The 12964-nt window shown below is 37.2% G+C and overlaps 1 protein-coding gene across 4 annotated transcripts in view; it reads left to right on the forward strand.

Annotated features, from left to right (window-relative positions):
• NADK2 (NAD kinase 2, mitochondrial) overlaps window positions 1-12964 on the forward strand; it is a 46107-nt gene that overhangs the window by 25261 nt on the left and 7882 nt on the right. For 3 of the 4 annotated variants that reach the window (XM_018065673.1, XM_013972830.2, XM_018065675.1), the window contains exons 7-9: window positions 3361-3439; window positions 6409-6474; window positions 7774-7869. In XM_018065673.1, coding sequence (XP_017921162.1) covers window positions 3361-3439; window positions 6409-6474; window positions 7774-7869 — 241 coding nt within the window. The remainder of the gene's footprint in view (window positions 1-3360; window positions 3440-6408; window positions 6475-7773; window positions 7870-12964) is intronic. The other variant, XM_018065674.1, reaches the window with a different exon arrangement.

The following is a 12964-nucleotide window of genomic DNA, read 5'->3' on the forward strand; positions in this document are numbered from 1 at the left end:
TTGCTCAGTCACGTCTGACTCTGCTGCCACATGGACTGCAGCCCACCATGCTTCTTTGTCCATGGAGTTTTCCAGGCAAGAATACTGGAGTGGGTTGCCATTTCCTTCTCCAGTGCATCATTGCAGGCATATTCTTTACCACCTGAGCCACCTCGGTTGTATTCAAATTAATGAAGAGGAGTTCATTTTTATTACCATTATACCCTCAAGGGAAGGTATGTGCATGATAAGTCGCTTCAGCTGTGTCCGACTATTTGCAACCCCATGGACTGTAGCCCTACAGGCTCCTCTGTCTATGGAATTCTCTAGGCAAGAATACTGGAGTGGGTTGCCATAGCCTCCTCCAGAGGATCTTCCTGACCCAGGGATCGAACCCTGGTCTCCCACCTTCCAGGCAGATTCTTTACTGTATGTGCCACCAGGAAAACCCAAGAAAGACATAATGATGTGCGTGCATGTTAAGTCAAGGGAAGGTAGAGTTTGTTTATTTGTTAAAGAAAACTTTAAATCACATAAACTCGTAACTTTTTATTTGCAAGCCTACTTGTATTAATTTGGATAAGTGAATTGATTTGATAAACAATCCTAGAATCTCAGTGGCTTAACATACTGAAGTTTTATTTATAGTTCAGCTCACTGTCCAAGGAGTGTTCAGGCAACCTCCAAACAGTGGCCTTTGATATTCTGTTTGGTCCTTGTAACTTATGGGGAGAAGACAGTGAGAGCATGGGGGATTCTTAGGGAAGTTTTAGGAGCCAGGCCTTTTCACTACTTTTGCTCATATTCCATTGGCCATTACTAGTTCCATGAGTATACCCAAGGTGAGTGGATCCAGAAACATAGTCTAATGGTTTGACTGTGAGAGAAGTGCACAGTATTTTGGTCTCTGTCACATAACAATTCTATACTTGAAAATATAAATTAATGATTAATTTTGTAATGGATTCTCTTAGATAGAAAATTGTCAATTGCTCTTGAGTCCATCTTTTTGTGTTTTGTTGAAGCAAGATGTAAATGAACAGTTTAATGATTAAATAATGTTTGGTAGTCAATTAGCATGAAAGAAATATAAGCAGAATTAAGATGATTAATGAGACTTGAAACAATTTTATATATTCTCTTCCTCTTTTGATAGAAGATTTCAGGTGAAATTCAGCAAGCATATATAGTAAAAGTGCTATATACAGAAAGGAAAATTAGGATGCAGAGAAACAAGAATACAGATAAAAAGTTAAGACCATACAAAAGAAAAACATATGGTTACAGTTTGGTGAGATTTCAGATTTACCAGTTACTAATATACAGTGACGGCTTGCTTGGTGGCTTAGTAGTAAAGAACCTGTCTACCAGTGCAGGAGACAGAGGTTCCATCCCTGGATTGGGAGGATCCCCTGAAGAAGGAAGTGACAACCCATTCCAATATTCTTGCCTCAGGCATGACTTGGCAACTGAGTACAAAGCAATATTTAGTGAGTACTTACTGTTAGTGAACATTTGTAGAAAATCTGTGAGGAGATACAAAACATTCCATTAGTGATTACACTATGTAAAGAAAAATAATTTAAACTATAAATTTTAACTTTTTACGTTGGTAAAACTTGTTAGTTGTAAAAATGTGAATATATTTAGTACCAAATTAAGACAATATCAAAAGTTACATATGTGGTCTTAAGTACAATCAAATTTGATCAAACACATCATTCTTATATACCTTTTTGTATCAGGTTCCTTCTGTATTATAAGATCTAGCCGATAATGTTAACCCATTATATAATTTAGTCAAATAAATTTTTAAAGATTTCATGGTATTATAATAGCAACTTGTGGTAATTGAAAGAATAGTTGGGTCACTTTAGACAGTTAAAATCCAAAAGAAATTATACATGTAATTAACATTCGATAAGCATATAAACAAATAGGCTACAAGTCAGAGGAGAATATTAAATTGGCGGTTGTGTTGGTGACAGTGGTGGAAAGTTTTATAGAGTATTAAGTGTCTAATGTGTCTAATACACATTAACCTGAAACAGAATCTTAAAACATAGCAAATTACCCCAAAGTTTACCATCTTAATAGCAAATACTTGTGATTTCACAGAGATTATGAAAGTCAAGAATCCAAGAGAGGCTTAGCTTGTTAGTTCAGGTTTAGGGTCTCTGAGGAGGTGACAGTCAAGCTGTTGGCCGGGACACATAACTGGGCTGGAAGGTCTGCACCACAGCTCGTCACGTGGCTGCTAGCAGGCGGCTTCAGGTCCTCACTCTGTTGGCCTCTCCATTGGACTGCTTATGAAATATCCTCCCCCAGAACAAGTGATCTGGGAGAGACAGTGACCAAGGTAGAAGCCAGGGTGTCTTTTTAAACCAAATCTCAGAAGTGACATACCATAATTTCTGCCTTATGTTGGTCACATAGACTAATTCTGGTGTGATGTGAAAGGAAGAGTTATATAAGAATGTGTATACCAGGAGGCAGGAATCATGGGGAACCATCTTAGAGGCTAGCTGCTGCCTCAGTTGAAGTTAACATTTAGCTTTGACTAAGAAAAAACAGTGGAGGAGACAGAAAAGGTATCTTGTTCCATTGTGCGTGCCCAGCAGGAGACACCTGGGTGCCATGAACCTGCTATTGGTGACGCTGGGAAGAAAGGGCTGGCGTCTCAGGCTGGGGACTGGTTAAAGACAAAAACGTAAAAGCGACCATCTGAAGGTGAAAATCACACTTTGATCCAGAAAGCAGTGGGATTCTTTGGAGGATTTTGCGTGATAAAGTGCTGTTTAAGTAATCATCACGGAAGGTTACATAAGTTGTACACAGAACCGTAAAGGGTAAAATAAAGTTGCCATTTTTTAAGGAGTCATATAAGGAGATGTGGCACTGTTCCTCCAGAACTGCCATTGCTGAAAAACATTCTCTATTTTCTATTTGAAAACTAATCTGACTTTTAACATAACTGATTTGGCTTCGTACATGAGCCATCCATGTAGTTTGCTGCTTGAATCCAGAATGGCTCTGCCTTGGAAGTACTCGATCATCTCTATTTCTGAAACAGGTTGTAGTTGGAGCAAAACTTAGCCAAGTGTGACAACTTGAATCTTATGCTGTGAATAAATATCAATATATTTCATCACCCTTGACAAATTGTTTCAAAGAAGAACTAAGGTTTATTTACTCATTGCAGCTATAATGTTTAGATGATTTTGTGGTTCTGTATTATGAATACTTTAAGATTTAATTCATATGTTAATGTTAAGCTATAGATGCTATTAAGACAAATATTTTAATATTTTATAAAATTTATATGGTAATATTTCTGAAGTTTTAAGGCGCTCTCTTGGATTTTTCTTTCATTCTCTGCAGAGTTTGAGGCTTCTGGACCCCAGCTTTTGCCAGTGAGAGCACTAAATGAAGTCTTCATTGGGGAGAGTTTATCATCCAGGTACTTTTAAACTTGTCATCTTGAGTTTAATATTTTAGTAATTTTAAACTATTTATTAAATTTCTACCACCTAATTTGTGAATAATTAATACTATATAAGTAAGAAAAACAAATTATTAAATGAAATATTTCCACACCTTTGTACACATTAATACATGTTAAGAAGAAAGAAAGTTTCATTACCACAAATGTTTTGGAAGCCCTACATTAAACAAAGTTACTCAGATTTCTTTACTGCAGTATTTCCCTGAGCCTTTCATCTGTTATATAGGTACTTTATAAATGTTTAAGAGAATGCTATATAGGCATATATTTGCAGTTGATATAAAACTTTGATCTTACAGACTGTTCATATTAAAATTTCCCTACTAATTGTCTTAATGTTTCATAAAGCTGATTTATTTATTTGCTTGTTTTGATCCAGGATCCAGTTAAGGAGAACACAAAAATATTACTTACTTTTGACTAAATCTTGTTTATTTGGCTATCATAGCCCTTTAGATTGAATTAAGAATGGTTTTTAGTCCCATCCCTGTTTTGTCATTTATGACTTTTACATTTTTGAATGGTCTAAGCCAATTGCAGAATATTGGCAGAATATTCCTTATTTTAGATTTGTATGATTTTTTTTTTCTCTGCATGATAAAATTCAGACTAAGCATTTTTGACAAGAGTACTGCATAAGTAATGTTGATCCTTTTCAGTTCAACATCATAAGGCAAGAGTATTGACAGCTTAAGATTTGTAACCATTATTACCGAAAATTAAGGTTAGTGAAGTTCTTCAGTAGGAATATAAAAGCATAGTGTATGTTTTATTACTGATAAAATCTATTTTGTGAGTGTTGAATATAACTTAGATTTAAATTGTCAGCAGAATTTTTTGCAGAAAATTTATTGTGTGACACTAGTTACTAGTTGTAAAATGACTGCCATAACGTAAAGTTAATTTAACTCTTGGTGGTACATTTAGAACTTTCTTTCTCATTTTTGTTGTTGTAAGGGAGTTAGGGATAGACGATTAGAGATAAATCTATATTCTACTCTCCTGCTACCAGAACCATGTGACCTTTTGAAGGTCATGTAATTGATTCCCTGAGAGTTTCAAATTTTCTGAAATTCTCTTCATTATAAGTCATATTCTTTTATAGTAAGTTTAATTATGATGAGAAAAATTTGTCTTAAAAAAAACACATTTTAGCCATTAACTTACTACTGGAGATAGTATTGAAGAGAACAAAGTTTGATTCAACAGAATGATTTGAATTATCTTTTTCAGTTGTAATTATTTTGATTAATATAATTTTAAATTTATGCAATAATATATATTGCACACCTGCTGTATGAACTAGGAATATAAAAACAAATAAGATAAAAGTAGTTGTGTCTTAATGTTTAGGAAGCTTGTAAAATATACAATTAAAAAATTATTAAAGTGTATTCAAGAAATCAAATAAAAATATATACTTTAAAGAACTTAAAAATATGGTAAAGTGTAAAGATGGACTTATTTTAATATAGTAAGACTTATGCAGTAACAGAAAAAACTATAGCATATCAAGTTTGAAGCAATATGGAAATAAGTAATGGACACATTTATGTCATAAGAGAGAAGGAAGAGAATATAACAGTGATATAATCTCATCACTATTGCTAAAGACAGGCAGAAGAGAACAGCCTTAAAATGAGATTGGAGAAAGTCTCCATTAAAATAAATAGATGACAAAGGTAAAGATGTTTTGTGAGTTTATGCTTATTCGAGGGAAGCCATTTAAGGGCTTATTACGTTATTCTGTTTGTATATTTTCAAGGTCATAACTTCTGAGAGCTTCTACTAGCGTTGCTTTATGATTTGTACTTACTAAAAATAACTTACAAAAGGAGGAAAATTGGGATCAATGATTGACTTATGGAAATTCAGTGAAGGCCCATTAGGAGGTGTTAGATCGAATGCTTCTGTTTTCTGTGGTGGCAGTGCTTTGGTTGGTTTACCCCTGATGTCCGATGCTGGTTCTTTTTGTGGTCTTTAATGCCTCCCCTGATATCTTTACTAAGATTAAGGACAGCAGTGGGTGGGCTTCTGATGCTATTGAGAAAGCCTTAACTACGGGAGATATTAGAGATTACTCTGAAAGATTCTATGACACAGACCCTTAGGCAGAAAGGAAAGGAACACATACTGAATGCCTGCTGCGTGTCAGGCGCTGTGCATGTTGTATGTTGCCACGTGTATGCTCATAGCAACTCTGTGAGAAAAGTGGTTGTATTTCTCAGTGAAAAAACTGAGATTTGGAGAATTCAAATCACTTGGCCAAGCTCATATATTTAATTTAGCATCAGAACCATCATGTAAACCCAGCATTTCTTAATTCCAGATCCAGTATTGAGTTGTCATGAGAACTTATTACTTATTTTTTAAACTGCCCTGCCTGTACACGCCTTCCTCCTGGCAGTGCTGTTTCAAGGCTATCTTGTATTATTTCTTATATAGTGTCTTGTTTGTTGCCTAAAGCAGTAAACAGCACTCTAAATAGTTGGTAATTATTACTGTAAAATTTCTGACCTGCATACTAGAATATAAACTTCTAGAAGATTGTGTCTATTACATTTACTATTAAATCCCTAGTACCTTGCACAGTGCTTATTAAAACATTAGGCACGTAATAAATATTTGTAGATTGAATAAAATACTGATGCTATCATTATCTCCATTTTATAGGGCAGTCTGTGGCTCAGAGAGGTGAAGTAAATTGCCCCGAGTCACACAATTAATAAATAACAGAGCCGGGCTAAGCCTGTGCTTTTCTTTAGTGTGTGTGATAGAATTGTCGTCTTCCTGAAAACTGAAGTGCTTTGCTTGGAAAATGTGAAGTGCGGCAATATTATTCCTGCCTCATTTATAATGTTCTTAAAGTTAAGAACATTTTAAAAGCCCAATTTTTTTCTTTTCTCCTATTTGTTCTAACCTAGAATGTCTTATTCTTGGGCTGTAGCAGTGGACAATTTAAGAAGAAGTATACCCACTCTAAAGGGACTGTGAGTTTTATTGCTGCCTTAAAAAAATAATTTCCCTGAAACCAAAATTCTATGAGTTGACTAATCTTGATAAACTTGCATGTGAGAATGACACTAAATTTGCTCTTTGTTTTGGACTCAGCGTCTCTCTCCTGACTTCTCTTTCTCTTCACTTCTGCTTCTTTTCTGTCCCCACTTACCTCTAATCTCTGGTTTCTACATGATTCTGGCATAATAGATAGCAGCCATTCCAATGGATTTGGCTGACTTGTCTGTATTGTATATAATAGACTAATGTACCTAAAATTCTTAATTTACTAGGAAGACATAACAAAGCTATGAAATAGATTAAATGTGAATATTAGACTTGCTGTCTTTTATTTTTAAAGAGAATGCTGACTTCAGAGAAAAAGACGACTTGGAGTTATATCATATGAAGCTTTCACAAACCATGAGCTTGGCAGGAGAAAATGAAAGGGTTAGAATAAGAGATAAATTATCCGATGAATGTTAATATTTGCAGGCATGTCTAATAATTGTCATTGTTTTGAAAAGCTGTATTTTGTTAAGGGTTTATTTTAGCTTTTTTATTTGCTGGATAAAAGTAACTCATTGTTGACTGTTGACACCACTGTATGTTTCAAAAGCTCTTTGAATAGTTACAAATCACTTAAACATTCATGTAGTTAAAAAGTGGTGTCATTTTTTTTTTTTGGGCTGGTGTCAGAAAACCCAGTTGATTTCATGTTTATTAAATAATCTTAGAACTATCAATCTTTAAAAAAATTACAGTTCTTATTTTATCCCTAGTTTTGTTCACTGGTCCAGGACTGATTGAGATTTTTCTTTAGAACCTCATTATCTCTGCTAGCTTACTATCAATTCAAAAGGCACATTAGTATATAACTTGAGAAACAAGAGTTAAATAGAAACGGTTGGTAACTTGAAGGATTAGATGCAGACTTAGATGTGTCGAGGACTAGCTCCCGAGAATAAAACTCCCTTAGGAATGGCATTTTCTTTTTGAATTCTGAAATCATCTTCTGTATGTTTCCATAGCAGTGCTAGGTAAAAATTTATAAGAAGCTCTTGTTTGAAATCTTAAAGGAAGGAGGTACATATAGGTCAGAGAAGGATGTAGACACACAGATATTTTTGAATTTTTTTCACTTAATCAGTATTGGAACTAGCATCATGATATGTGTCCCTACTAAGTCAGGATGACTTGCTTAGATTTCATCAGCTCTGAAAAAGAAACTTTATCTCATTTACCATGAGACATAAGTTCTGCAAATCCAGTTTTATATTCTCAATTCATAGGGCTTCCTACTACGAGATTTCAGTTGATGATGGTCCATGGGAAAAGCAGAAGAGCTCTGGGCTCAATTTGTGTACTGGAACAGGATCAAAGGCCTGGTGAGTAACTTGGAATGTTGCTTATCAACTTTTGTGAAATACTTTAAGTCATATAATTTGCGTGCTGTCTCACACTGGTGTATCTGAGGCCTCTGATACGCAGGAAGGAGCCTGGCGTTGACCTATCAGTTGGCTCAGTTTCTGTTGCACTCATCGATTGGGTCCTAGAGTCCAGCTTTGACTTATAGCCCGGCCTGGATCTGGTCATTCTTTATCTTCCTGCACTAGGTTTGTAAAGAGAAAAAAGAAAATGAGTGTTTTTAGAGAGTATATATTTTAAAAAATGAATATTTTAAGTTATAAAGAAATGAAAGCAAGGTACGGTACCAAAAAATATGCCAGAAGTTTGTGCATTCAAGGCCTAATTGGAGATAACCTGGGACATCCTGAAGCCTGCCTACCCTATGGCTCCTCTCTGGGAAGTCTCTGCCACTTCTTAGCACACATGTGCCTATGCCTCCCTGACTTGTATCTGTAGCCGTCATCTCTCTTGCATACAGGCTCATATTGAAAAATTACCTACTAACTGCATAAGGATGTTAGTAGCACTTCAGATTCAACACATTCAGAACTGAATTTATTGTCTTCTGTTGTTCTCCTGTGTTGCCTGTCTTGCTGAATAGTATCACTGTTAGCCTTGACTTCATAGTCTCAGGAAAACACATTATTCCCTAAAGGCTGGCTCATAACTCTGGGTCCCCCTGTTCTCCCTCTGTACTTAGCAGTCTCTGAATCCTGTCAGATGTACTTCAGAAATTCTGGCCCCTGCTTTTCAGTTTCTATGGCTGTTTCTTGGTGTCAGCCCTCATCTCTTTAGTGAATATTCTTTGTGCCTCATCTTGCTTCTTTAGGCTGTAATTCATAACTCCTACCACAGAGTAATATTTCCGTAATGTAGATAGATCTCACTATTTCTCTTCTGTGCTTTAAAACTTTCTTAACTCCTGACTGTGTTCACATTAGTCTGTCATATGAAGCCCTTTAAACGTGAGCTAAGGTTCCTTGCCAGCCTACTCCTGCCTGACCCTAACCCATTACACTGGAGGCTCTGCAGGCTACTTGCAATTCTTAGCACAAGCCATGTTCTCTCTGGGCTTTTTGTTTTTGCTCAATGTACCTTCTTCCTGCATTGACTGCCTGAACATTTTCCACTTTCCATCTACTGGCTAAAAATTCCAGTCTTCAAATGTCACTTAAATGTCAAAATCTTTGCTTAAGACCTTGTTCTTTTCATAAGCCTAATTAATCAATCCCTCTTTTTTTTGCCCTTACCCAGCGCTTTTTCCTCATAGCACTGTCATAGCTGCTGCTGCTGCTAAGTCGCTTCAGTCGTGTCTGACTCTGTGCGACCCCATAGACGGCAGCCCACCAGGCTCCCCCATCCCTGGGATTCTCCAGGCAAGAACACTGGAGTGGGTTGCCATTTCCTTCTCCAACGCATGAAAGTGAAAAGTGAAAGGGAAGTTGCTCAGTCGTGTCTGACTCTTTGCGACCCCATGGACTGCAGCCTACCAGGCTCCTCTGTCTATGGGATTTTCCAGGCAAGAGTACTGGAGTGGGGTGCTATCACCTTCTCCGATGTTATAGCACTTAGCACATAATTGGTTTCTAGTAAGTTCATACCCAGTTAGTTTGAGCAACTTGAGGCACATGGGGTGGTGACTAGTGACTTTTTTTCTGCTTAATTTTTTCTTTGCTAAGCATAGTACTTCACACTTATTCACTTAAAATGCTTTTTTGAATAAATGACTACACACTCACAAATACAGCTAAAGCAGTGCTTATCAAACTGACTTAAGTTTGAGTTCTTTAAAATTGAGTTTTATTTCTCCTACCACTCACCGTATGCTTGAGTCCTGTGTTGATGTTGCATTTAAGTATGGCTTAGATTAGAAGTTCTGTCTTTTCTGTGTGGCTTATTAAACTCTGCTTTGTGCTCAGTGCTCTAGTATAGAGCCTGGTCTCTGGTATAGGGACCAGGATACGGTCTCTAACCATATCCTGTCCCTGCCACCTTGGTTACTTAGTCCCTTTTCTTTTCTACTCAGCCTTATGCAGCTTGCTTGCTTCTGACATGATCTACTCTCCTGTTATCACTGATAATTCTTTCATTATGGTTGGATTTCCCATTTATCATTTGATCCTTGAGAAAAGAGAAGCATTGCGGGGGAAGAGAGAAGGCTAGGGATCAGAGATACTGAGGGAAAGTTTATACGTTCTATATATTACATTAATAATTTCAACTTACTGCAGTACCATCTTTGAGCACTTTCTTTGTCCCAAGTAAGTATATTATCTTACTTAAATTCTTAAGAATACTCTGAGATCAGTTAATTTTATTTTCACTGATAGACTATAACAAGTCTCAAAAGTTAACTGACTTGCCCAAAGCCATGTGGCTGATAAATGGAGGAGGTAGGATTTAATTTCGGGGCTTAACTCTAAACTGTAGACTTCCTGTGCTACAGAAGGAGGAAAAGCTTGGAGGGTCCCCTGTGGGAGGTTATGGGAAGTGTTGCCCATGATAGTCACTCTTATTCCTTTAGCTGGAACATAGTTACATGCTGTGTGGCTAGAGGGGTGGGAAATACAGCCTAATCATGTGTCTGGGAGGGTGGGGGGAAGAGCTCAGGGATTAGCTGTCCCATCTTTGCATTTCCAGAAATTCTTGCACAAGACGTAGGATGTGGTGGTTATGTTGCATTACAAGCATCTGTGCATCATCGCGGTGTCACTCACCTCAGTCCTTTTCCTGGGTGGATTGCGTTTGCAGCACACAGTAGAGAAGTACCACAGAGCAGGATCGTTTGTTTCCATGAGTCCTTAAGCCTCTTCCCAGTCCTCCTCCTTTGTACATTCTGTCCCAGCAGACCTAATTAACGATGAGGAGGTGTTCTTAAGTAAAGAGAAAGTTTTACTAGCTGATGAAGATACGAGACTCTTTGCCTTTCAATTTGGTTGTCTTTAGTAGAAGTTATGTCCGATTTCACATCAGAACTCTTACAGTGGTGAAGGTTGTAGATCTAAGGAAAAAGCTGTTGTTTGGTAGCTCACATCTGCTTTGGCACATAGTTTGTTTTTGATGTAGAATGTAAACCACTCCTAAGGGTAGATTGAATTGGCTGAGATTTAGATTACACCCGCAGGAAATTAGTTTTAATTTAACCCTAACTCAGAGAACTTAGTTTGTATTGACTTGTGGTATTCCTAGTAAGTCATAGTTCTAGGAATGTTAGAACATGTCTTGTAAGACTTCTGCTCTCTTAAACTAAGTCTTAATTATAGTAAAGATACATGAGTCACTATTATCTTTTGCCCTTTACATATTTTATTTCAGTGGAACCCTATTAACAGCTTATTTTTATGTGACTTTAAAATAGAATTCTAAAGCAGTAACGAGGAATTAAGAGTGTAACTCATACAGATTTCCTTGCACTTGACATTTTCGTTGAGTTCTTGCCAAGAGCCAGAAACTGCCCTCAGTGCCTTATGGCTTGTAGTGTGTGACAGTAGTAATGCTAACGAGATAGGTTTTGTGAACCTCATACTAAACAAGAAGAAAGTCACAACACTTGAAGTATTTTGGTTTCTACCACATAGTAAGTCTGAGCAAGAGGCGAGAATGGAGCTTGGGGTGTTTGGAATATGAAGTTAGGGGGTGAGTAATGGTGTAAAATAGGCTAGGCAAGGGCATTTTAGATTTTTTTTTTTTAGCATAAGGATATGGTCTGTGAATGACTTCAATTTTTTAATGTAAAAATTTGTATATCTGTATTTTTCTTAAGAGAATGTCCAAAATGTTTTCACGTTTCTCAAAATATAGAGAGTATAGGATTAGAGTGGGTATATGGAGCATCTCTTATTCTTCTTCCCTCAAAATGTTAAGAGCCCCTGAATTAGGTTTAGAGTTGTGTGACTATGAAGTGCTGTTCCTTTTCTAAGGAGCATCTACTGCGAAGAGGTAGAGGCAGGAGGAGAATTCTAAATTAGCTGGAAGAATTGTGTTTTTTTAAAAAAAAAAACACCTTTCCCTAACCACCTTTTTAGTCCTTAGGTGGTTAAGGGTGTAACCACCTTTTAAAAGTTGCTGCTTTTAAAAGTTACTCCTATTTGTGGTAGTGTTTGTTCTTAAGTGGTTACGTGTGATATCTTGCTAAAGGTTTCTCACCTTCAGAAATGATTTTATAATTTAGAGAAATACCTGTTTAAAACTGTGGTAGGACTTCCCTGGCGGTCCAGTGGTTAAGAATCCGCCTGCCAGTACAGGGGACGCAGGTTTGATTGCTCATCTGGGAGGATTACACATGCTGTGGAGCAGCACGCCCGGGTGCCGCAGCTATTGAGCCTGTCCTCCAGAGCCCCGGGTGCTGCAACTACCGAAGCCTACATGCCCCAGAAACCCGTGCCCTGCAACAGGAGAAGTCGCCGCAGTGAGAAGCCCACGTACCACAACAGAGTGGCCCCCGCTCGGCGTAAAGAGAGAAAAGCCCCCAAGCAGCAAGGAAGACTCAGCGCAGCCAAGAAGTAAAAAATAAATAAAACTTAAAAAAATAAAAAGTATGTTAAATAATACAAAGGGGATACAACGAAAAGCTGGTTTCTTTCAGTTTATATTCTAGTACTAATCTCCAGATATAACCACTCTATATATTTTTTAATATAAGTAACACAAGGAAATTCTATATAAATATATAGAACAGCTGACTCATTGGAAAAGTCCCTGATGCTGGGAAAGATTGAGGGCAGAAGGAGAAAAGGGTATCAGAGGATGAGATGCCTGGACAGCATCACCAATGCAATGGACGTGGACTTGGGCGAACCTCGAGAGATGGTGAGGGACAGAGAGACTTGGTGTGCTGTAGTCCATGGGGTTGCAAAGAGTCGAACACAACTGAGCGACTGAACACACATATACACATACGTACACTGTATAATGCTTTTCGTCTTTTAACTTAACATGTTGATATCTTTCCACATTGGTATTATACATATGGTTGTAGTACAGTCTTTTTAATATCTGTGTAGTATTCTACTGAGTAGCTATATTTACCCAGCTTTCTGCGGTTTTGCTATTATAAACAATGCTTCTGTAAAT

This window comes from Capra hircus, chromosome 20 (assembly GCF_001704415.2).
Source record: "Capra hircus breed San Clemente chromosome 20, ASM170441v1, whole genome shotgun sequence".
Lineage (NCBI taxonomy): Eukaryota > Metazoa > Chordata > Mammalia > Artiodactyla > Bovidae > Capra > Capra hircus.